General features: G+C 40.2%; 1 protein-coding gene across 3 annotated transcripts in view; it reads left to right on the forward strand.

Moving 5' to 3' along the window:
- The window catches only part of mast2 (microtubule associated serine/threonine kinase 2), a 47,957-nt gene that overhangs the window by 8,431 nt on the left and 14,723 nt on the right, over nucleotides 1-24,803 (forward strand). For 2 of the 3 annotated variants that reach the window (XM_079667780.1, XM_079667779.1), the window contains 14 exons: nucleotides 4,093-4,168; nucleotides 4,489-4,698; nucleotides 10,719-10,820; nucleotides 13,352-13,484; nucleotides 16,102-16,169; nucleotides 16,951-17,048; nucleotides 17,343-17,551; nucleotides 17,633-17,771; nucleotides 18,064-18,196; nucleotides 18,593-18,758; nucleotides 21,313-21,414; nucleotides 21,671-21,793; nucleotides 21,896-22,005; nucleotides 22,741-22,895. In XM_079667780.1, the coding sequence (XP_079523906.1) occupies nucleotides 4,093-4,168; nucleotides 4,489-4,698; nucleotides 10,719-10,820; nucleotides 13,352-13,484; nucleotides 16,102-16,169; nucleotides 16,951-17,048; nucleotides 17,343-17,551; nucleotides 17,633-17,771; nucleotides 18,064-18,196; nucleotides 18,593-18,758; nucleotides 21,313-21,414; nucleotides 21,671-21,793; nucleotides 21,896-22,005; nucleotides 22,741-22,895 (1,824 nt within the window). Of the gene's footprint in view, nucleotides 1-4,092; nucleotides 4,169-4,488; nucleotides 4,699-8,540; nucleotides 10,327-10,718; nucleotides 10,821-13,351; nucleotides 13,485-16,101; nucleotides 16,170-16,950; nucleotides 17,049-17,342; nucleotides 17,552-17,632; nucleotides 17,772-18,063; nucleotides 18,197-18,592; nucleotides 18,759-21,312; nucleotides 21,415-21,670; nucleotides 21,794-21,895; nucleotides 22,006-22,740; nucleotides 22,896-24,803 lie in introns of those variants that run through there. The other variant, XM_079667781.1, reaches the window with a different exon arrangement.

Here is a 24,803-nt window from a genome sequence, read left to right on the forward strand (position 1 = left end):
CACACACACACACACACACACACACACACACACACACACACACACACACACACACACACACACACACACACACACACACACACACACACACACACACACACACACACAGTCACACACCTCATCCCCATTCTAGCCGGCTCTCTGTCACGCTCAATTAGGCCTCTCATTTCCCAAGTCGCCCGCCTCAGTTCTGAAGCATCAATGTTATTTTTCTCTCTCACACACACACACACACACACACAGCAGCCTCTCCCCCCTCCTCACCTCTTCCTCCCACCCGCCTCACCGTCACCATCTTATTGGCTGTCTCGACTGATTTACTTCAATTAGCCTCCCTTCCAATAAGCTCTTTTGCATTTTGAATGCCTTTTGTCACAGGTGACATCACCACTTAGCTAGGGGAAGAAAAGGAAGACGCCTTTCCAACAATGTTTTAATTATCCAATTTTATAAAACACCCTGGGTTTGCGATTGTGAATCTTTTATTCTATTTCGTTAATATTTCCGTTTTTTCTCACACTTTTTAACTTGTTGCCCCACACTAAAACAAAAGTACTCTTCACAACTTCCTCCCAAGCCTCGTTTCCAAGGTCGTTTCTCAAAATAATGACGAAGACATTTTTTCCAGGGATTGCCGCGGGGCAATTTTTATTTCCCATTACAGTAGAAATATAGCCGTTTTCTAATTAGCCTTTGTCTGGGTTTCTCGTGTTATTCATCCTGGGGATTCACTCCGACCTCCGCTGCAGCTGGCTCTGTACAGGAGCTTTATTTTAATAAAACAGGCTCTCAGCTACGAGCAGACGAGGAGAATAACACAGACAGGAGGAGAAGATATTCTGTGGAAATTAAACAGAATGTACATAACAGCCTCTGGCACTGAATCCATCTCTGTCAAGGCTAACCTTTAATTACTGAGCCCGGTGGCAGAGCACGCTGCCAGGGCTTTTGATCGATTTTTATTTTTCAAGTAACACGAACATGAAAGGAGAGTTTGAAAGTCGAGGGCCTCAGAGCTCCCAGTGATGGACGTCCATCAGAAAAAGGTTGAGTGTGTGTGGGCGCGCATAGTTGAGCTGTGCTTAGTTGAAAAGGTCAGTCAACAAAAAATTTGAAAAAGCTACTATCTCTTTTACCTTTAGAGTGACGTTCTTAGTTTATTTTTGTAACAGGAAATATTGTTTTCATTTCGAAAGCTTCTAGTATGGTGACCGACAGGAGCAAACACCATTCCATCGCTTTCACAGTTATAAACGCTGCGCATGTTTCATGAAGTTGATACAGACTTTTCTGTATTTGCATGTGTTTTGACACATTTGTTAAAAAAAAGTATTTGCATACATTTTGAAACTGCAGCGCGTTTCTCCGAATAGAAGGGTTTGGGGTTGTTGTAGCACGTTTGCACCTGTCGGCCACCGTATGTTAGGGCTGTGCTTTCGATCGATGTAGGATTAGCTACTGACAATTCAAACTCAACACTTCCTTTCTAATTTCACGTTAAAATCTTACCAAAAAAAAGGGAATTTCTCTCTTGAGCTTCTGTAATTGTTCAGTTTAATTGTCAAGGCAGAAACTCATAATCAAAACCACTTTCATTTTCGAGTTTTTCTTCAATATTTGGTATAACTTAAACTTTATTCTCCCCAATTAGAAACACACAGATTAAACAAAAAATGTTTTGAGGTGGAACATATTTGTGACTCTTTAATAATTTAACTGTAATTATCAATGCTGTTATCACCACAAACTAAATTATATTAACTACCTTTTAATTATTGTGTTTAGAAGCACATCATTCAAAACCTGGACAAAATAAACCAAAACTATTATTATTTTTATATTTATCGCTGATATATTTTTGATTTTATTAACCCCTGTGAATCTGTGCTATCTTGTTTTTCACTCTTACCCTGTTGCTGTTTAAACAATTGAATTTCCCCACGGGGATTAATAAAGGTCCATCTTATCTTATCTTATCTTATGTCAAGATGCCATCAAAGGACCTTTATCCAGAAGTATATAATATAAACAAAATCAAGCTCCCAACAAAGCAGGTGAAAACAAAAGAATAATGTGAGCTCAGCTACGTACTGTACACCTGTGTGTGTGGTAACTTGTCACAGTATGTGTAGGCGTGATGATAAACTGCCTCCATGAGGTTTGCCTCGTATGTCACTTTCAGGCTTCTCTCATTCCTATTAGGCTGGTAATTGGACTGTGAGCTGCCGATGGATGACTCAAAGCATTACCTCATCGTACCGGTCACGTGTGTGTGTGTGTGTGCATGCTTGTATGTTTCTGTTTTTGTGTGTACCGATGACTCATACTAGTAAAGACATCTGGAGACAAAACATTCTACTTTTACCCGCACCTCTTAATCTTAATTTGTGTGACTCTTTAGGAATGCCTGTAAAATACATTTGACCTTGAAAGATTTAAAAAATAAATGGAGACTAGAATTTGGCACACAATGATTTATTAACATGAAGATTATTGCTATGCTTACAAAACGTTGAAATTGCAACTGCAATATTTAGAAATAAATATTTACAGTCATAAATGGATAGAATGAATAATACAGCAGGCTAACAAAGCTTGAAATTGTCTGGAATTAAATTTCTCTCCCATGACATACACATACACACACACACACACACACACACACACACACACACACACACACACACACACACACACACACACACACACACACACACACACACACACAGCCACTTCCTGTCACTTTCTGTCACCTGTCGTCATCCCCTTTTCTCCTGAAAGTGAGACATAGAAAGGTCAAGGATATTGCTGGTGTCGCTATAGAATAAGGAAAAAGATGAGTCCCAGGAGGAGGGAAATAGAGAGGAGATGAAGTCCACTGTGTAGAAAACTGATGGATTGATATTCTGTTGGAGCGGGTATAGACTGAAGGAGACATCACTGTCAGTCTGCCCGGTCATGAAACCCCCCTGAGAACTGATGGACCCTCACTGCAGTTGAGTTGTGGACAACCTTGGTTTATTACTGACAGCTACACACACACACACACACACACACACATTCACACACATGCTATCCGGGGTCCAGTGGTCTCCCGAGGCCTTACCTTTGTGCCGTTCTGTGTGTGTGCAGCCATGTGAGTCCAGAGGTTGCCATGGTCCTCTGGTTTACACCGCTGAAGGCACACATATGATAAAGACCCCGAGGTCCCGTTAGGGCGTGGGTCCACCATCCAGCTCTTATTCCCACTGTGCCCGGGTGACCTGACAATCCTGAGTGTCTCATGTATTCTGGTCAGCACTACCTCCTGTAGGAGAAGATTTATCCTTCAGAAGAACTAGGGCTTATTATCTCAAGTGTAATTACAATTAGTGTAAATGCTACAATATGCATAGATAGCTGTTGCCAACTTTAGATTTTGGCCGGCGCCATCTTTGTTTTCTGCCACCACAAGACTACAATATTTAGACATGAGGGTAGAGCATGGGAGGGACATGCATTGCTATGCCTCTATCCTGATTGACAGGCCGTGGTGTTGGCGGTTGTATTTTATACAGTCTATAGCTGTGAGCATTTTTGTCAAGATTGTTTCATATATAACATTCTTAGGGAACTCAGGAGGTAAAAATATTAGGAATTTCTCCAAAAAGTCAGTAAAAAATAATAGTTATGCACAAAATAGAAGAAGAACAATTATGTTTTTTTCTTTAGTCATTTGTCAATTTATATGAATTGGGACACCAGTAGAGTACTGTAGGTATAAGATTTTCCAATATGGCACCCCTTTCATTACATAAAAGTTAACATTAAAACAGTTCTTCAGATTTCTGAACCCATAGAGCTTAAGAGTTGTTCTCTGGCTGAGTTTCTCCCCCCAGGCACAATTCAATATATAGTATAATACACCTTTCTACACAGGCCTATTGGCAAAACCGGGATCAAATATAATTGTGAAAGTTCAGCTTTGATGATGTGGTGATTGTTTCTCATGATGAGCTGCTTTCATTTTATATTTTAAATTATATAATAACAGACTTGCCATATTCCAACTGGAATGACTCCACTCACCTGTGTTATTGTGTATGTTTCCAGCCCCGGGCGTTCACCTATCTCCTTCGACCATGAGATCGTGATGATGAACCATGTGTACAAGGAGAGGTTTCCCAAGGTTTGTACTAGGAGACACACTTCCAGTACACAATTAAGTCTTTTTTCATGAAAAAAATAAACATTACAGTATTGTTCTATAACTGATCACTTGTACTTTTAAAGGTCTCAATTAAAAAAAAAAGTCTAGCTTTTAGGTATATATATTTTTTATGTTTAAAAAGGACAGTTTCAAATATTTAGTTGGAAGAGATTTTCTTTATTAACCTGTGCACATGACGTTTGTTGTCACTGTAGTCTCTCCATATGTCTGGATTGCGCGTATCTCTACTGTGACTCATCCTTGTCCCCCCCTTTAATTGCCTACCCCCCTCCCCTCAGGCGACGGCTCAAATGGAGGAGCGTCTGGCTGAGCTGCTCTTCTCCTCGACCCCCGATAAGGTCTGCCCGCTGGCCGACGGGGTCCTGAGCTTCATCCACCATCAGCTGATAGAGCTGTCCAGAGACTGCCTGGAGAAAAGCAGAGAGGGCCTCATCACCTCCCGGTACTTCTACGAGCTGCAGGAAAACCTGGAGAAGCTGCTGCAAGACGTAAGTCCAGAAACATTCACTGCCCTGCACTCAGATACCTTTGTTTTAAGAAGGCAAAGAGTATTTCAAAGTTGACGTTAATGGATAAAGAAACCGTATCCTATTTGAACAATTACCATAAACTCACTTGAAACTTGATTGCATTCCTACTGGCTTTCTAGATCCAAAACGTTTAATATCCTTTGCATAAAAAAAGAAAATATATTTATTAGAGAAAATGAAGATAAATGTTTTATATCAAATGAATTACTCGAGGAGAAAACACTCTTATTTGATATATAATATGTAGTTTATTTATTTATTTTTAATAGCTAAATGTCAAGGTAAGCTTATTTATGAAACACCATTGCAACACAAAGGCAATAAGAAGGGCTTTACCTGAGCCATTAAAACAACATTTAAAAGACAAACTCAGTAAGAGGAAGTGGAAAGAATTCAATAAAAACATCTGCAGCTATAATTGATTTTATTTTAAGTTGAACCATTACCAATAAAGCAGGCTTTGGGTTATTAAAGTATGTCTGAAAGCCAATGCTATGAAGAAAGTGCTTAATACTCTGCTTCAATAACAAAACTGTTTGGCTGTTTACAAAATCACTCCCTCCTTCTCTCATCCCATCTTCCATCTACAACACTCACTCAATAAATCCTTTCTCATAGCAGAACATTGACATTTTAGATATTAACGACTCAGCCTCATCTTGGCGTCATCACTAACAGATGAAGATGTTAGATGACGAATTTCCAAATCTATTATAGGCAGAGCATTGTGTCCTTGCTGCAGATGCTTTTCATGGTGCATAAAGCATTCATTTTAAAGTAGAATTTGTTTTATAATATTTAACAGCCCCTGCAGTTCTCTAATTATTTCCTAGAAATAACTTGTAATTGACGGGCAGGTACCTGGAAAGGATTATGCAAATTGGTAGACTTCCAATTAATTAATTCCAATGAACTGCTGATATAACCACTTGTATTCAGTGCAGGTTAGCTGAACCTAAAGTACAAACAGACAATATAAAGAATAGCTTTCACTAATAAATCAATAATGACTTGGGTTCAAATGAAACATCTGCTTTAAAACTCAATACAACTAACTGACCGTGATAACTGCCTCAAACCAATCTATTCAGTGGCAAACTCCCTAGAATATTATTATACCGACCCCTATAATAAAAATTCCAAATGCCGCTGTGTGAAAAGTCCGTCCTGGATGAAGACATCATGACTATGGCAGCCTCCCGGTCACACTCAGTTAATCGTGGAACAACTCACGGCGCGACGCGCTTCTTCGTTCACCCATCATAGTTACAACTGTCAGCGCCTTGTGATGTCATACGACTGGACGGCACACACAACTCCCTCAGCTATATCACATTCCTACACACACTCACACACACACACGTTTTGTTTATTATACCTCTGTTTTGCTAATTACAGCTTGACACGTTTTTACGGACAGTTTTTGTGTTTCTTTGTGTGTGAATGCAGACATTTATTTACATGTGTGTGTCCGTGGTGACATCTCTATTAGCTCAGTGTTCCAATGCCTGGGGGGGGGGCGACATTATGACTCCCACCGGCCTCTTATTGACCTTCTGTTCTACTGGGACACACACACACACAAACTATCCCTCCATCATTGAGACACACACACACATATATGTATGCAGGCCAACACGCACACACACACACATCCTACCCGATTTTAATTTCACACTCCAGCAGTCACCGTGGGCTGACAGATGACTCTCTCAGACGAACAGGAGGGGTAAGGGAGGTGCAGTCGGAGGGATTTTTTGGGGATGGGCGGGGTTTCAAGGGGATTCCGCTGTTTCTGATTGGCCCGTGGGCTTGCAGGGAGGTGGATGTGGAAGCCTGTTCGAATGCTTTTGGAGGGTGTGAGGAACTGGACTCGAGCACATCTGGAGTAGACGCTGAAGCTGCAATGCGGGGTGGATGATGACATCATCAATTAGGCGGCCTTGTGCTTTTTTTGTTGCCGTGTGGCACAGCAGCAGGTGGACAGAGGACAGTATGGAGCTGTAAGCAGGTGGACGGAGGTTTGAAAACAGCCTCTGTGCTTGCGTCGTCTATGGGAATTCCTCGTTTTTTTGTGGCTTTTCGGCAGAAGCATGTCTTGCATCTCGTGTCAGAGGAGGCTGGAGGAGGAGGAGGAGGAGGAGTTTATGCTGGAGGATGTGTTGATGAGGAGCAAGTGGAAGGTGGTCACTCACAGCTGGGAGGAGGAGGAGGAGGAGGAGGAGGAAGAAGATGCAGAAGCAGACTTTACAGTTGAGTCCATCTCGGTTTGATTCTATCAAGCTTTATCGGCACTACGGTCTTGTTGACGTTGATGAGAAGCCTTGTCGCTTCTCAGTTGGAATGCTGTTTAATAAAAAGTTAGAGCATACCAACTCACGCAAACTTTGAAATCACTCTCTGCTCAGCTTTGGTTCTGCTTTTGGTGGCTTTATTTGATGCCTCTTGAGTTGATAGTTCACGTTTTAGTTTTCAGTCGGTTGTAACTTTGTGTCGGATATTTTGTATAATTTTTTGGTTGAAACTAAATCAGCTTCTTTCAGCTTGTTTTGTAATACTGGTGACCGCATTTGAAATATTCCAAAAGATAATTAAGTGTGTTTCAGAGGTCGATGACGAATACATTAATTATTCAATCTTTTTGTAATCAGTCAACTACTGTGGGTGTTTTTTGTCTGTAGCTGGTTAATAATTCAGACTTCTTAATGAGTCATCAGGCGATGTTCTACTGGTGGATCTGACAGTGTGATGTATACTTTTGGATCAGTTAATAATGAAGAAGTAAATGGGCAAAAAGCCTTTTAGAATATACTGAAAAAACGTGTACTTTACTACATTTAGTGCCTTTAGATGATCTGCAACTGTCATTAGGATTTATGAATGGTGCCTTCACTGCTTGGTTGTGACATCTGTTGGTCATCCAGATGTTTTCGTCATCAGATCAACCCTTCCATATCTGGACAGTGATCTAAAGTCTTTTAGGCTGGTGTTGCTTAAAGGGGCAGTTCACCAAGTGACAATGAAGATACTCTTGGTTTCCTCCAGGGGTTATAATATGGACATCTATTTTACATTTAAAAAATGTAACTGTATATATCATAGTATATAAGATCAAATAGATATGTTATCTGAGCATTACATTAACCAACCATTCATTTAAGTAATAACCCTCAATCTAATAATCCTTTAGATGCAGACACACAGAGATTTTGTAACAAACACACACATTGCTGTATAAACAGTGAAAGAAAAGAGTCTCTTGACACATTAAAACCATTTACTGTCACATATTGATAACCTTGGCTCAATTCCCTATGGTTCTGAATTAGCAGTCAGATAATGGAAGTTAATTGAATTTATTTTATGGAGGAAAAACATCAATTCTAACCATGTTTCTTAGGCTCTCTGTTTGTAACCCTGAAGTGTTCCTGTTGTGACAATGCTAAACGAACAGGACTCACACATCGTTGTCCAAGATCACTTATCAGGTGCTTTAGTTGTAAGAAATGTCCGTTTTTATCTGTCCACTACTTCTGCTCCTGACATGCCTCTGTCCTTTGCCTTTGTCCTGCTTCCTTATCCTTTTTCTTTATTCATCCATTTCTTTTTCCTCTCCTCATGTCATGACCCCATTACAGAGCTCGCAGGAGGCCTCCTCACCTCTCCTCCTTTTGTCCTCCTCTGCTCCTGCTCTCATCTTTAATCTCTCCTTCACCCCATCTCCTCCGTCCCTCTCTTCTCACCACAGCACGTCTTCTCTTCATCTACCCTCATCCATCCTTGTCACAGGGGGGCCATAGTGACCTGCCTGGCGGTCACTATGGCAACCTGCATCCAGGCCATCCCTTGCTGGAACCCCAGGGAGACCCTGTTAGACCCCTATGGGTCACCTGAGGGCGAGGGAGAGGCAGATTGCAAACTCAGCTCTGGTGATCTGTCACTGCGATATGTTGATGGTTCACTCTGGATCCTCACCCTCACCCTCAGCATGTTTATCACACACAGCTGAAAACATCTGGCTTTAATTGGCTCTTAGATGGACTCAGGTGGAAACATCACCTGCTTGGAGAAAGTGATGAGTGCTCCTGGGTGTGCTCCATAATAGGTGACGTCACCTCGGGGATGAGAGTAGCCTGTAGAACAATGGCACACAATGCTCGATCTTCGTGAATGTTGTGCATGTTTTCTTTGCAACAGTAGGTTCACTCTTGACCTTAACAGCTTTTTTTCCGTATAAAATGTTTGGTTGAAACCATAAGCGTGAGTATATTTTGAATTATCTGTGGTTTTGACCTAACCAATTTATTCCACAAATATTTGTTTTAAATAAACTGTCACACAGTTAAAGACAAAAAAAACTTTATTTACATTTATTGGCTAACATTTTTTAAATGTTTTATCAGGTGCAAACGTGAATTCAATAGAAACCATATAACCTTTAAGTATAAATGTTTGAAAAATCTTTCAGAATGCTATAATTGTATTTTCATACTTTTGTTTATCACTTTATCAGACAATGTGTCCTAAATATCAATATTGGGGAAATGTTGAAGACCAATTATTAGATTACCAAGTGGGAGATGATTATGTAAAGAAGTTCACCAATAACAAATATAAACCACATCGCAAATCGCAGACAAAATGATCTCAAAGTTGACAAACAAATAAGAGCAATATAATGGAAAACATTGCCTTAAAAGTCGGGAACAATAAAACACTAACATGAACAATGATAAGTAATAAATTATCTGCATAATAATATATTCCATGTGCGCCGGCACAATATATTTGTAATAAAGTGAAATCTACAGACAGCATCAAACAGTACACATGCATATGAGCTGTGGAAGCACATTTCCTATAGGTTAACCCCACCAGGGAATCTCTTCCACATTAGACATGCAGACTGAATACACAGTCTGTCACACACACACACACACACACACACACACACACACACACACACACACACACACACACACACACACACACACACACACACACACACACACACACACACACACACACACACACACACACACACACTATGACTGCTTAATTAGCCGCTGCGCTGTGGGGGTCCATTTCTCAGCTGTCCATTACTCACTGATCACTGGCCTGTATACTCACCTCACACACACGCACACACACTCTGTCTCCTTCACGCTGACGTATATTCACCCTAATACATATTTAGCGTGCACATACAGTATATAGACCCCCCCCTCCGCTTCAGTTTTCATTACAGATATGAATAATTCAGGAGGGGGTCTGGGCGTCTGTCAGCATGGCTCTGCTAGACAAACAGCCACGAGCTGCCCATGCTTTGTTTATGAACCCTGCCTCCACTCTGTTAGCCTGTCTGCCACACACATACAGTACATACATTATAGATACATACATACATGCTGCCTTCACACACACACCCACATTTCCCCCCTGAGATTGAAACATGTTTTACAGTGGGTGGTTTGTAATTGTTAAAGCTTCCACTCTGCACACCAACACGTACACACACTTTACTTCCAGCCCATCTCTTCCCACGGATCAGCGTTTGCTCCAGATGCGCTTCCAGTGGATTGCTGGGTAAATTGCTCTGTCCACACACTGACAGACATTTCACGGTGGATATCAGGAAGCGAGGCGGAGGTCGTTCTGATTTAGATTACCTCTCAGGTGTCACCGATGGAAGGACTCCAATGACCATTTGTCCTCAAACTGTTTGTCCTTCACCAAACAAGACACATTTTCTGCACAGATTCAAGGTCAAACATGCTTTCGTGGTGATAAGTTATTAAAATATGATTAAAAATAATGAATAGATATTTGTATGTCGAAGCTTCCATTAAAAAAAGCTATTTAAGGACTTTCATTACAATCTCTCAAAAGAAAAAGAAAATGTGACAATAAAGAATGAGGTGAACTGTTTCTCTCATGTTAACTCTTCTACTGTTGTGTTGTTTTCTTTGTGTGTCCAGGCTCACGAGCGCTCAGAGAGTGTGGAGGTTACCTTTGTCACGCAACTGGTCAGGAAGCTGATGATCATCATCGCCCGACCTGCACGTCTGCTGGAGTGCCTGGTGAGAGGAACACGTCGCTGTTGAATGTCACATATTCACTGACTGGTCATATTATTAAAACACACACAACGTCTGTCATTTACTTTGTAGCATGCTTCTCACCACTGCTACAGACTACAGGCTCCAGACTTCATTAGCATGCAAATCTCTGACTAAAGTGTCACTTGCATTGTGGGTATTTTAGCTGCCAGGTTTTGATAAAGCCTGGAATACTGTAAGGATATCCTTCTAATGCCTCATTGATTCTTATACTCTTAATTGATGATCTTCTACTTCATAAATATATTTTTGCTACATTTCAGAGGAAAACCTTTTACATTTGACTGCACTACATTGATCTGACAGCTGGGGCTGGTAACACAAAAAGCAGTTCATCAGCTTGCAAATGTGATTTTCCAGAATAAACTACAAACTGTTGTAAAAGTTAGCTCCACATTGGCCAACTGCGGCTTACACAATGATACACCAGCACCAAATATCCAGTTAGATAGATAGAAGATAGTCAAGATATATACCAAGAGTAGTTGTTCCTATGTAATACTTACAATTATTTGTGTAATACTACTAATAAAGGTAATACCTGAATTTGTATATAGGACTTGCACCAAATCAATCATATTCATATATCCCAATTTCGCAATACATATTTGTCTCAGCATGCTTTACAGATCAACAAACATGAATGAAAATTACAAAAATATAAGAAAATAATAAGAAAAAATGTAACCTATAATTGAATGAAATAAAATTAAAACAACAAGAAAAAAAGCATTACATCTAGGACCCAGGAGGAAGGAAGCTTGAAACCAGCCCTAACTACAGTATAGGCTTTATCAGGCAAGATAATATTTTTATCATAATGAACATACATGTATAGAATAATACAAAAGGCAGAAAAGCAAGATTAAACAATCAATAAAGCAACAATAAGCGCAACATATTGGGATACAATCGACTAAAAGAGGATATTTACAGCACAATTACACACACAAGTAAGCCTTATTGTAAATTAGACATACATGTTCATCTTGTGTCATTTTGATTAAGTGGAGAAATGGTCATGTCTTGTTTTCTTACGTGCTTTAATCAGCCTGGCCCTGGTTGGTTATCCTCACCAGCTGCATAAAGTAGTTTCACATTGTAATCACACGACTGCGGTGTGGTGTAAATTAGTCCATTTGAAAGATTACGATGAAATAAATATTAACTGGAAATAGCTTTTTCATATTGTAAAGCTTGACTCCACGCATGGTTAATAAACAATTTAGAGCTTCCTGCTCCCGGCTGTGAAATGATTCAACCACAGCAATTCATTTATGGACTTCCACTGAGCATTTTAAATCAGCCTGATGTACACACACACACACACACACACACACACACACACACACACACACACACACACACACACACGCACACGCACACGCACACGCGCGCGCAGTTTTGTATATGAATACCAGAGGCTCTTTCTCCTACCACCATGCAGAGCTCCATCAGTTTGTGTTATGATGGTGCACATCTGTGGCCTAACAGGTGAATCTAACCTTGCGTGAGCCCTGAAAGGAGAGAAGGAAAGGAGGGGAAAACAAACAAGTGTAGAAGGCAAGGGTAATTGGAGGAGCAGTGGAGGGTGAGGGAGGAGAGAAAAAGGAAGGGAAGAGAAGAGGGGAGGTGTGGAATGCCCGGTGCTGACATTGGTACTTTTGACTAATCACATGCTGCTGAAGCTGTGACACCACACAGGATGGGTTTTTACAAATGAAAGCACACAGATAGAACACCGGTGGTCTATATGTCTTTGTCAAAAAACATAGGAGTTAAATTGGGGTGTGCAAGAACAAAAGTCCGTCCTCCTCTCATTCCTTTGTCCTTATTCCGTCACATGTCCTTGAAAAGCCTGAAATGACGATATTCATGCATCTCAAACAGTACGGTGGTGGTCTTTGTTTTTGTTCTAGCTTGGAGGTTCAGCTCAGAATCTAAAATGGCGTGAGATAAATATAAAAACCGATAAGAAGATTTTTATTGCAAATGGGTCTATATTTTTTAATTGAAAAAGTTAAACTTGTTATTCTATTAAGCAATTAAACAGTGACTGAGAGTTAGCACAATTCATGAACAAAAAGACAATTCTTGGCAACTTTGATCATGCTCAATGCCATCTTTCACATCTTGAAGCCTTAAGGAGACAAGTATTAGGATATTAAAGATGCTCTTTAAAATACAATTATAATGTCTAAGACCACCACCACTGGCTCGGAATAAGATTAGGGCCACCAGATCTGAAACGTATTTTAATTATTAGATTAAAGTCAGAATTCAGAATTGTAATTTACAAGAAAGTTAGCATAGAGACTGACTTGCCAACATGATGCAGCTGTCCAGCATCTCATCTTATTTTCGAAAATAAACAGCCTTAAATCCAGCTAGATTTAAAAATGGGGTACTAAAACGTGACGCAACAAATTATTTCACAAGCTTAAATATTTGCCTTTAACTTTTCCGTTTGTCCCCTCCCCTCCTGCCTCCAGGAGTTTGATCCTGAGGAGTTCTACCACTTGTTGGAGGCAGCAGAGGGCCATGCTAAAGAGGGCCAGGGCATCAAGACGGACATCCCCCGCTACATCATCAGCCAGCTGGGCCTCACCAGGGACCCCCTGGAGGGTAAAGCACTCTCAAACTCAACATTTATTATTATTTGTTAATATATTTCTGTCTCAGTTTGTAACTGATCCTTAGCCGCGTTCACACCGCAGTACTTTTCCCACTTTATTTCCAATATAGTTCCGAAATGTCGCGTTCACACCAAAAAGAGCCGGAACTCAAATTAGTTCATGAGAACCTTTTTACCCCCTTTTCCGTCCCTGCTAGAGAGCAGGAACATTCGTGGGAGAAAAAGTTTCCTATGTCTGATTGGCTGGGCGGATTGCAAATCACACCACGTAAAACTCCCAGAAAGTTTTGTGAAGCCGCCATTTTATTATCCTCGCATTAGCATTATTAGCATTAGCATTAGCCCAGCGCAGAGAGACCAATTTATGGCAACACAAAAGAAAACATGGGAGCGGTGGAGATGAGGAGGTGTCGACGTTCTGACAATTTACTCGGAAGGCTTCAGTAGAAGCTGCTGGGAGTCCCAGCAGCGTCTACTGTAGCCAGTCTCCAACTCCAGGGACTTCCGGCCGGGGACTCCGGGTGGCAGTATACGCCGTGAAGTTGTTTGCGGCCTGCCAGTAAAGAAGAAGAAGAAGTGACGTCAGCGGCTTCATTTGCCTAATCCTCCCTCGGGGATTTATTCCGGTGTGAACGCGATCTGTACTTAGTTCAAGTTCTCATGAACCTTTTTGGGAAAAGTACTGCAGTGTGAAAGCGCCTAATGCGTCTTATGCTAAGCTAGGCTAACCACATCCTGACTGCAGGTTTATACATCCTCTTCCCAAAAATATGTGTTTATGACCAGCTATGCAGCAAGCTAAACATTCAAACATTATTACCTTATTATGACTACCATATTTGATCTGCCAAGCAGTTTGAAAAATGTAAAAAGAACTGCCTATATTTCCTTGAGACAACTGTGTAAACAATATTGATTAACAACTCAAACGACAGTGATTTAACCCTCCTGTTGTGTTCGGTTCAAATCTGACCGATTTACTACTTTCATCAATCATAACTTTTTTGTTTTTGATTCAATTGCATTACTATCCTTCACAGTAGACATTTGAACATACAATTGCTGATCACCACTTTCATTACATTTTGGACAATTTAATCAACTTTGTAACACCCATGGTGTTCCCGGTCCGCTATAAAGAAATGGAATTAGAAACCATCCAGATCAGGTAACACACGGCACACACACAAAGGCTGCCTTGGATTTATTAACAATAAAAGATATATAGATTTTACCTTCCTCATACATCTGAACCCAGCTGTTGACAATTGTTACATAACCTCTGCACTCCTCCTTATTCATAACACATAACAGAAATGTCCAGATGAAATGTGATGATTTAACGGGAAACACACACACACAAACACACACACACACACACACACACAGACACACACACACACACACACACACACACACACACACACACAAACAGACACACACACACACACACACACACAGACACACAGACACAAACAGACACAAACAGACACACACACACACACAGACACACACACACACACGCACACAAACAGACACACACAAACAGACACACACACACAAACAGACACACACACACACACACACACACACACACATACAAACACACACACAAACACACACACACAAGATTTAAAAAATATAGATTGGTTCATAGCCCAGAAGTTGCCTATAGTGTTGATAACGTGAAACAGCTATCGTAGGCTAATGGCTAGCTTGTTTGGTTAGTAGAAAAAAAGTACTTAACAGCTGTAAGGAAAGTAACTAAAGATTATGTTTCAACAAGGATATTTTGAGAGCAGATTAAATAGATGCTAGGTAATATTTGCTTTGCCGTATGCAACAAAATGGTGGCTGTAACAATGTCAGTTTAACTGCTACTAACAACCAGCAACAGAGCAACCACCTGAAACTAATACCTCTGGCATGCCTGGTGTGCTAAATGAGAATTATTTTTCAATGCTAAATAGTCGAGCAAACATGAGGCATAATGTGTTGATAAGTGAGCATTTGAGCTATTTAGTGAGGAGAAATGGAAATCAAATCTTTATTAAGGTCGGACGAATACTGATGAGGATATAAGATCCTGCAGCCAGAGCAAATCTTTCATCTTCCTCACCATCTCCTCATCGCCCGCTGTCATTCTGTGGCTACATACTGGAAGGATTATAGCAGCTGAAAATCAGCCAATGAATGAATCACTCAAGCCGAGTGTAACGTCTTCATGCTTTTTGCGCCGTGATGGATGGTTAGGTACTTTAAGATTAAAAAAAGATCAGGTTGTTCAGCCGCCTCATGTGGTGCAATACAATATGCTCCCCACTGCAGTGACCATTGAGCTGAAATGTATGGGATTTTTTATCCTCAACCAGCTGTGGTGTTCACTGGGAACAAAGCCATGAACATTGTTTTCCTTCCAACTCCAACACCACATGGAATTAGAACACTGCTTCATATGGATTACGTACTTTGTCGGTGTAGATGTGCAACATGAGTGTGGAGCCCTGAGCGCATATACACACCACCTTTAAATCAGATTACTCTTGACCCCCGACCCCGGTGCATGTCTCTGGAACTCAAGTATGCGCCTCTTGTGTGTCTCTGTAGAAATGGCCCAGCTGAGCAGCTATGACAGCGGGAACCCAGAAACCCCAGAGACTGATGAGTCAGTGGATGTGAGTACTTCATCATATCATTATCACGTTTAATAGGTGTTGTGTCTGCAGTGGTGGACAAAGTACTCAGATTTGTTACTGTAAAAGTAGCAATACTACATTATACACAAGTACTTTGTTACAAGTAAAAGTCCTGCATTCCAAATCTTACTTAAGTAAAAGTATTAAAGTATCCTTATTGAAATATACTTTAAGTACTATCACTTACAGTACTCTTTATGCATAATGGCCCATTTCAGAATCGTAAATATTGAGTTACTGGGTTACTATTGTGATTATTCATGTGTTTTTATCACAACTGGTATATGTAAAGTTAATTTGAATAACTTTATATACTGTTGCTGGATATCTTAACCTTTAAACATATGTAAAAGGTTATTTAAACATTGATTTATATTTTGTATTGGCTATTAATATAACCTAAAAAGTAACAAGTATCAAAAGCTGTTAAATAAATGTAATGGACTAAAAAGAACAATATTGGCTTCTAAAATGTAGTGGAGTAGAAGATACACAGGTAAAGTACCAGTACCCCCAAATTGTACTTAAGTACAGTACTTGAGTAAATGTACTTTGTTACTATCCACCACTGTATGTCTGTCAGCATTAAGTTCTAAAACACTCTTTCGTAAGAGATGTTCTTACATGCATTAAATTATCTAGGGGAAATGGAGATATTCGGGGATGAACCTCAGTTAAAGCACTAATAAACGAGGATGCTCTCCTTCTCCATCCCTTTATTAATTATGAACATGTCTCATGTATATCTGATGTGTTTCAGGGTCAAAGCACCACCGTCCCGCCAGCTCCTCCTAAGACCAAACCCCCCCGAGAGGAAGACTTTGAAAACATCAAGCTCATCAGCAATGGAGCCTACGGGTGAGACAGCATGATATTCACATCTTCAATATTCTAAAATGAATATTTAATTGCTGCATTAAAACAAATTCCCTCGGCATGACTTGGTTTGCCGCAATAACAAACAGACTGCCTTAAGCAAAAAGTCAAGTGTTTTATTTCTCTTCAGGGTCTTTTCCATAATGTTGTCGGATTTTAAATAACAACCTGAGCCTGTCTGATGCACAATCCACTCAAAGAAAATGTATTGATTGATGTAGAAGCGTACAATAAACTGAATTCTGATTCTGTAACCTCTGTGTTTCCCCTGTGCAGCACTGTGTTTCTGGTGCGTCACAAGGAGACCCGGCAGCGTTTCGCCATGAAGAAGATCAACAAGCAGAACCTGATCCTGAGGAACCAGATCCAACAGGCCTTCGTGGAGCGAGACATCCTGACGTTTGCTGAGAACCCCTTTGTGGTGTCCATGTTCTGCTCCTTCGAGACCAGAAGACACCTCTGCATGGTGATGGAGTACGTGGAGGGTAAGCTCAGTTTAGTTATATCTTTATCCTGTTGCCATTTGTAGCGGTTGTGTGGTGTTTAATGCGGAGCGTCCTGTGTAGGTGGAGACTGCGCCACGCTGCTGAAGAGTATCGGAGCCCTGCCGGTGGACATGGCTCGGATGTACTTTGCAGAGACCGTCCTCGCATTAGAGTATCTTCACAACTATGGCATCGTACACAGAGACCTCAAACCTGACAAGTAAGACACAAACACACACACCAACATACTGCCACTGAATGCCAATATGTTACCAAATTAGTGAAATAAAAGCATGTGTTTTCTCATTATTTCGTAAATAAATCTTCCTCCTTTCTTTTATGTATATGTTTAAGAGATGGTTGTATTTGTTAAAGAATATGGATACCACACCTACTGTAAGAAAGTAATGCTGAGTTCTATTTTATTGTTAGGAGTTCAAGTAATGGTATTTTAGAGGCTTTATCGGCTTTTTTTACGTTTGGAAATAATCTTTCCTTGTTCTCTCCTGCAGTCTTCTCATCACGTCCATGGGACACATTAAGCTGACAGACTTCGGTCTCTCAAAGATCGGTTTGATGAGTTTGACTACAAACATGTATGAAGGACACATAGAGAAAGACACCAGAGAGTTCCTTGATAAACAGGTACCAGCTCACTTGTTCACCTTTATTTTATGTCGTATTGTGGCGCAAAATAAGGACATTTGCGACAGCTTTTTAAAATATCTTAGAGTTTTTTGTGTGTTTTGTGAGGATTTTATAAAAAGGCAAACTTGCAGCTGAAAGGGAAGTAAAAGTTGATGATCAAAAAAGGTCATAGACATTTATTATAGCCTGAGAGCTTACGCAGTTAGCTTGCCAACAAGTTTTAGGCACCTCTTCATTTCCCTCCTCCATAATAAAACTGTCAGTAATTATGACAGTTCCACAGGTTTTCCCAGAAATATTGCAAAATCATGTCAATCTAATTAGTTTGCTTTGCCATAATATTCACAACTGCTTTTCCCAGACTGATTTGTCTGTGTGCTGATGCCCCTTCAGGTGTGTGGCACTCCAGAGTACATCGCCCCAGAGGTGATTCTGCGTCAGGGCTACGGTAAGCCGGTGGACTGGTGGGCCATGGGAGTCATCCTGTATGAGTTCCTGGTGGGCTGCGCTCCCTTCTTTGGAGACACACCAGAGGAGCTGTTTGGCCAGGTCATCAGTGGTGAGTAGCTGTACCACCACTTTCTTTTTGTCATTTGTGCAATCGGTTTACTCAGCAGCATTAACAGTAGACGGCCACTTTACAGCAGGAGAAATCTCAGAGAGAACTTAATGGAATTTGCATACAGATTTGATTGGTACAAAAATACATTTATGCTCAATTAATGCTTATCACTTTACAATGTATTTATAATCCGTTAATGTTACCGGCTATATAAAAGTATTCTCCTTAATCCTTATATCTGTATTTTATATTTGCTGCTGTAACGCCGTTCATTTCCCTGCTGTGTGACGAATAAAGGCATTCTAATTCTTATCAACTATGAAAAATCTTGCTGCATGTAAGCAGTTAGCTTGCAAGCTAGAACAACTAGTTCCCTGTTCAAGCAAGTACTAGTAATCTAAACCAGTGTTTCCTGAGCTGGCAGTTTTGATGCAACCATGCGGTCACATTTGCGCTAAAAAAAAAACACAAAAAAGAAAACAATATCAATAATTATTAGGGCCGGGACTTGATTAAAAAAATTAATCTAATTAATTAGAGGCTTTGTAATTAATTAATCGAAATTAATCACATTTTTAATCACATATAAATATTTGACCTGAGAACAGTGAGAAGCAATTTTTTTCACATGGATTTTAGTATACCATTGAATAATGACTGAATACATAAGCTTAAGCAACAAAACCTTTTTAGCATATTTAGGAATATAGTACATTTCAGAGATTCAGGTAGCCTATAGGTAGGTAGACCTTCTGTAAACTATAACACTTTGTTTTTTAAGTAAAACACAATACTTTCAAGTACATTCAGAAAATTGGAAACCCTGACTATTAGAAAGCATCTCTCTGTTGCTTCAGAGGCCATAACAGACTTTGTTGATTTACCTACAGTTGATTTAAAAAATCTAATACATTTCAGTCCAGCTCTCTCAATAACCTTGGCCAAAACAATAAACAGTTCAACATAAAGTGCCAGTTGCACCAACAACATAATAAATAGTTCAACATAAAGTGTACCATTTAAAATAAAATAAAAAAGTGCCAGTGATTGACCTCAATCCCTCCTATTCTTCCAATATCCTGATGAAAAATAAAATCTCTCTGTTGCATAGGCCACTGTTTGATCAACGCGAATTGGGTGTGGGTCCTTGTACTCCGAGTCGGGCTAACGTCCACGCTAGCTTCCACGCTAGCTGCTATATGTTTTGCATTGAGGTGATACTTGAGGCTTGATGTGCTGCGGTGATATGCGAATTCCTTGCTCTTATTGACGCTTCCACCCGTCCGTTTTTTAAAACAAAATGTCCCATTCACAGGGCCAACCAAAGCGGTCTCATCAGCTTCTTCGTTCATGTTTGACAATTGTTCACTGTGGTTTGTTGTTGTCTGAAGTCATGAACGTTAGTTGGTGCTCCAGTATAATCGGTACCCCTGAAACTCATCCAGTGAGAAACGTTCCGCGGTGCAAAAATAAGTGCGATTAAAATACGTTAATTTTTGTGTAATTAATTAATCTTAATTAACGCGTTAAAGTCCTGGCCCTAATAATTATACAATAACACACAGTAGTAGTATAATACGTTTTTAACAAGACTCCTCTAAACTACTACATGTTTCTTATATAAGTTCCTGTGAGCAGAATACACCACAGTGCAGAAAAGATGTTGAAGGTAAATGTATTCCTATACGATGGATGACCTGCTTAAAAATGATGTCTTGTGCTGTAGTTCCTGTTCTCTGAGCAAGGCGTGTTTACAGTGTATCTGAATGTTTCATGTTGGAGCCTGGGGGCTTCCAGGCTGACTTGATGAAATCATCAGAAATGGACAGTTGGAAATGTTTCTCTACAGCAGAGAAGCACAGGGTTGACATGCAGGGAATCAAATCAATTGTGATTCCTCCTCTGCGTTTTCTTTGCTCCTTTGAATTCCCTCTGATGAAAGGGCAAGTCAATGGCCATAAACCTGTATTGATCCCTGCATGCCTTTTTTATGAGCATCTGAGTCCGCCTCTCAAGACAGCTGCACCGCGGTGATAAAGAACTCAGGGCCTCCTTGAGTGTGTTTTTATCTGTCTGCTAGATGTGTGCTAGTGAGGTGCATTACGTAGGACACAACTCCAGGGTGCCATCACCAAATGTGTGTCATGAAGGAACAATAAACTGCTAACACTAGCTGTAGCAAAAATAACATCACAGAGAAACAACATATTGGTTGGGAAAAGATATGTTTGATAGGCAACAGCGTAAAAGCTTGTTTGATTTCTGAAAATAAACTACTGCTACTGCTACTGGTATCAGGTGGTGGAAGAAATACTTAAAAGGCCTTATTAGGCTTTTTGGAGTTTTCCATTTCCTGAAGTGTGTTGTATAGGTTTGTGTGCATGTAAATGGTCTGCTAAAACTAAAATCCCAAAGTTCCCTCTGGAGAAATGTTTCTATGCAAGCAGAGCGGAAAAAGTTGAGACCTATAGTTCCACTATATTGTTTCTCATTAGTCCCCTCAGTAATAAAGACACAACATGTCCATGTGTTTACGCTGTGTTTATGTTAGACGAGATCATCTGGCCGGAGGACGACGAAGCTCTACCTTTCGAGGCTCAGGACCTCATCTGCAAACTGTTGAGACAAAACCCTTTGGAGAGACTGGGCACAGGTAACACACACGCTGACCAGGATCTCTGAAAATGTAGTAAACATTATTGAAACGTTTTTTTTCCGGAACCTGTTTTACTTTGTCCGAAGTTTGAACCTGCTTTTGTTTGTTAGTCTGTCTCCAGCGATTGGTTGGCCCAAAGCTGATCAAATCTGATACTGAAGCAGCCGATGTATGTTCTCATCTGTTTCTTCTCTTTCTTTGTTCCTTTACTTTTCACCCCCCCTGTTCTCCACCCTCTCCTTCATCTCCAAAGGAAGTGCCTTTGAGGTGAAGCAGCACCAGTTCTTCACAGAGCTGGACTGGAACAGCCTGCTGAGGCAAAAGGCAGAGTTCATCCCCCAGCTGGAGTCTGAGGACGACACCAGCTACTTTGACAGTACGTCTCCCACCGATTCTTCCAAATCTCCCCCTCTCTGAAACGACACGTGCTCACACAGTTATCACCACATATAATAACCTGCTTGTTTGTGTCTCTCAGCTCGCTCTGACCGGTACCACCATGTAGATTCAGAGGATGAAGACGACACCAATGATGAAGAACCCGTGGAGATTCGACAGTTCTCATCCTGCTCTCCTCGTTTCAGCAAGGTACAGATACATACATTCAAACTATCCACTGAAAGACAGATTGAATTTCAAAATAAAACAAATACATTTACTGTTGAGTGCGACCCATTGAGAAACATGGCTCAAAAACTGAAAGTATTGCATCCAAGCTGGTATGTTATCTGTAAAAATGTTTTACGGAAGTTTATGCCATTATACTATTAACAAGCTTCTTTTTTTTTTATTCAAATGTAAATTATAGTTTTATGATAACAAATATTATTTATGTTTTAAATTTGCACAAAGTCATGAAATAATGTATTTAATAATGTTTATGTAAGGCTTATATATTTTGTTGTGAAAATTATAATAGCCATAAAGAAGAGTAAGTTAATACAATCCAATAAATTAAACCAATAATAATAATTAAAAGGAAATGTTTAAGAATTGAACAATACATTTAAAAAGTTGATTAAATTCAGAGCAAAATTAATCCACATTTGGATCAGATCCAAATCCAGATGCAGAATTGATTTTGAAGTTTTGAGTGCTTTCTTATTTCTTAACGTTTTTATATTTAAGAGATATATTGGATAGGGACTTAATTTTGTCTCAACATATATTTTATCTAAATAAAACAATATGACATCTTACTCTGTCATTCATATTTGTTCCCAAACATGAGTTGACAGGTTCAATAAGTCTGGCTTTAAAAGCCTATGGTGGGGAATGATAAAAACATGAACTGTCTTAACACACATGTCGTGTTGTGTTCAGGTGTACAGCAGCATGGAGCGTCTGTCCCTGCACGAGGAGAGGAGGACCCCCCCGCCCACCAAACGCAGCCTCAGTGAGGAGGGAGGAGACCGTATGGACAGCCTGAGCGGACTCAAGTCCAGAGATCGATCCTGGCTGGTGGGATCTCCAGAGATGTGAGGCCTCCATAAAACACACCTCATAGAAATAATAATAATAATAATAATGCTTTTCAGATGGTCTTCTCCTGCGTTTGTCTATTGATTCATCCAAAAACAAGCTGGGATGTGAGAACTGTTGACTGGAACTACTGTAGATGTGTTATTTTTAGGGCCAGGACTCGATTAAAAAAATTAATCTAATTAATTAGAGGTTTTGTAATTAATTAATTGAAATTAATCGCATTTTTAATCACATATAAATATTTGACCTGAGAACAGTGAGAAGATGTCAATAAAGTGTGCCGTCACACAGAGGTAATTTGAATTGCTTACCGAGGTCCAATGATCCCCAGTCAGGGCAACACATTCGGCTTTCTCCAATAAATTCTCTTTATCTTCCTTTTCATTTTCATAAAGCTGCTGGATTCTTTTTGTCACTGTCTTTTTGCATGGCAGCTCATATGTTGTGTCAGACGATGCAATCTGTAGTACCTTTAGCAGCCCCTTATCTTCTACCACTCCAAGTGGTCTACAGTCGAGTGCAATCCAGTGAGCTGGTTATTTTTTCAGACGTGGACTTAGTTATCTTGGCCCTGAAACCAGTCATCTGGTTGAGTGTGGGTTGGGTGTGGGTCATACTTGTCAACCCTCCCGATTTTAGCGGGAGACTCCCGATTTCACTGCCCTCTCCCGGTTTCCTCCCGGGGTCATATTTCTCCCGCATTTCTCCCGATTTCTGACAAAATCAGATTTACACACGACTGTTTCCACTCGGACTTTAATACAGCTACACCATTGTTTGGTTTCCATGGTAACACGTCTCTTTAGTAGCGCGCAACTCAAAGTCTGAGAGGGTGAGGCAGATATTCACAGAAAACAGAACAAGAATCGACAACTACTCTACTCTCTGCTCACTCCTTTCCTGTAAAATACAGGTCCAGCCCACACATATGCTCCATCAAGGACGGTGCTACAGGCTGCAAGGCAGTGCACTTACAACTACAATAAGCATGTTAATGTTAATCTAACCGTGCTCCTATCGACGCTTCCATCCGTCCGTTTTTAAAACAAAATGTCCCATCCACGGGGCCAACCAAAGCGGTCTCATCAGCTTCTTCGTTCATGTTTGACTATTGTTCACTGTGGTTTGTTGTTGTCTGAAGTCATGAACGTTAGTTGGTGCTCCAGTATAATCGGTACGCCTGAAACTCATCCAGTGAGAAACGTTCCGCAGGGCAAAAATAAGTGCGATTAAAATGCGTTAATTTTTTTGTAATTAATTCATCTTAAAGTCCATGTAATGTCCAAAATAAATGTTATTCTGTGTTAATAAATCGCTTCATCACTTTCCACTGTTTCATTTGACATATCAACATCAATGATTCTTTCCATAAATACCCCCCAAATAACATGAAATGTGTGCCACTTTCCCGTGTTATTCCGCTCCGGTAGCGAAAAGCTTGCCAGCCATTAACCCAGCTGTGTGACGTCACACGTGGCAAACACCAGCCTCGTCTGGATTGTTTGTTTTGTATCCTTCCGCTATTTTCGCTCAACATATGTGTAACCGGACCTCGCTAAACTTTTTTTATCTAACAATTCATGATGGGGAAGCGATGTGTAGTTGTGAGCTGTGAATGTTTCCTGATTGCTATAAACATTGATCATGGGTGCTGGAAGATTGTGCACAAAACTCGGGTAAGAATTAAGTTACTACAGGTGTTATGCCAGCTTGAGCTAAATGTCACCAGAGTACAGTGAACTTGCCTAGTGACTGGAATATATAAAAGGTGAAGTGAAATAAGTAAGGCCAAACATGAATTACGTCTGAATATCTTTATTATTTTTACCACTTTTAATTATTTGTGGGCTCGCACATATACCAAAAAGACTAATGTACACTGCAATAAAGATAAAATGTTA

The sequence above is a fragment of the Notothenia rossii genome (genome assembly GCF_949606895.1).
Source record: "Notothenia rossii genome assembly, chromosome: 1".
Classification (NCBI taxonomy): domain Eukaryota; kingdom Metazoa; phylum Chordata; class Actinopteri; order Perciformes; family Nototheniidae; genus Notothenia; species Notothenia rossii.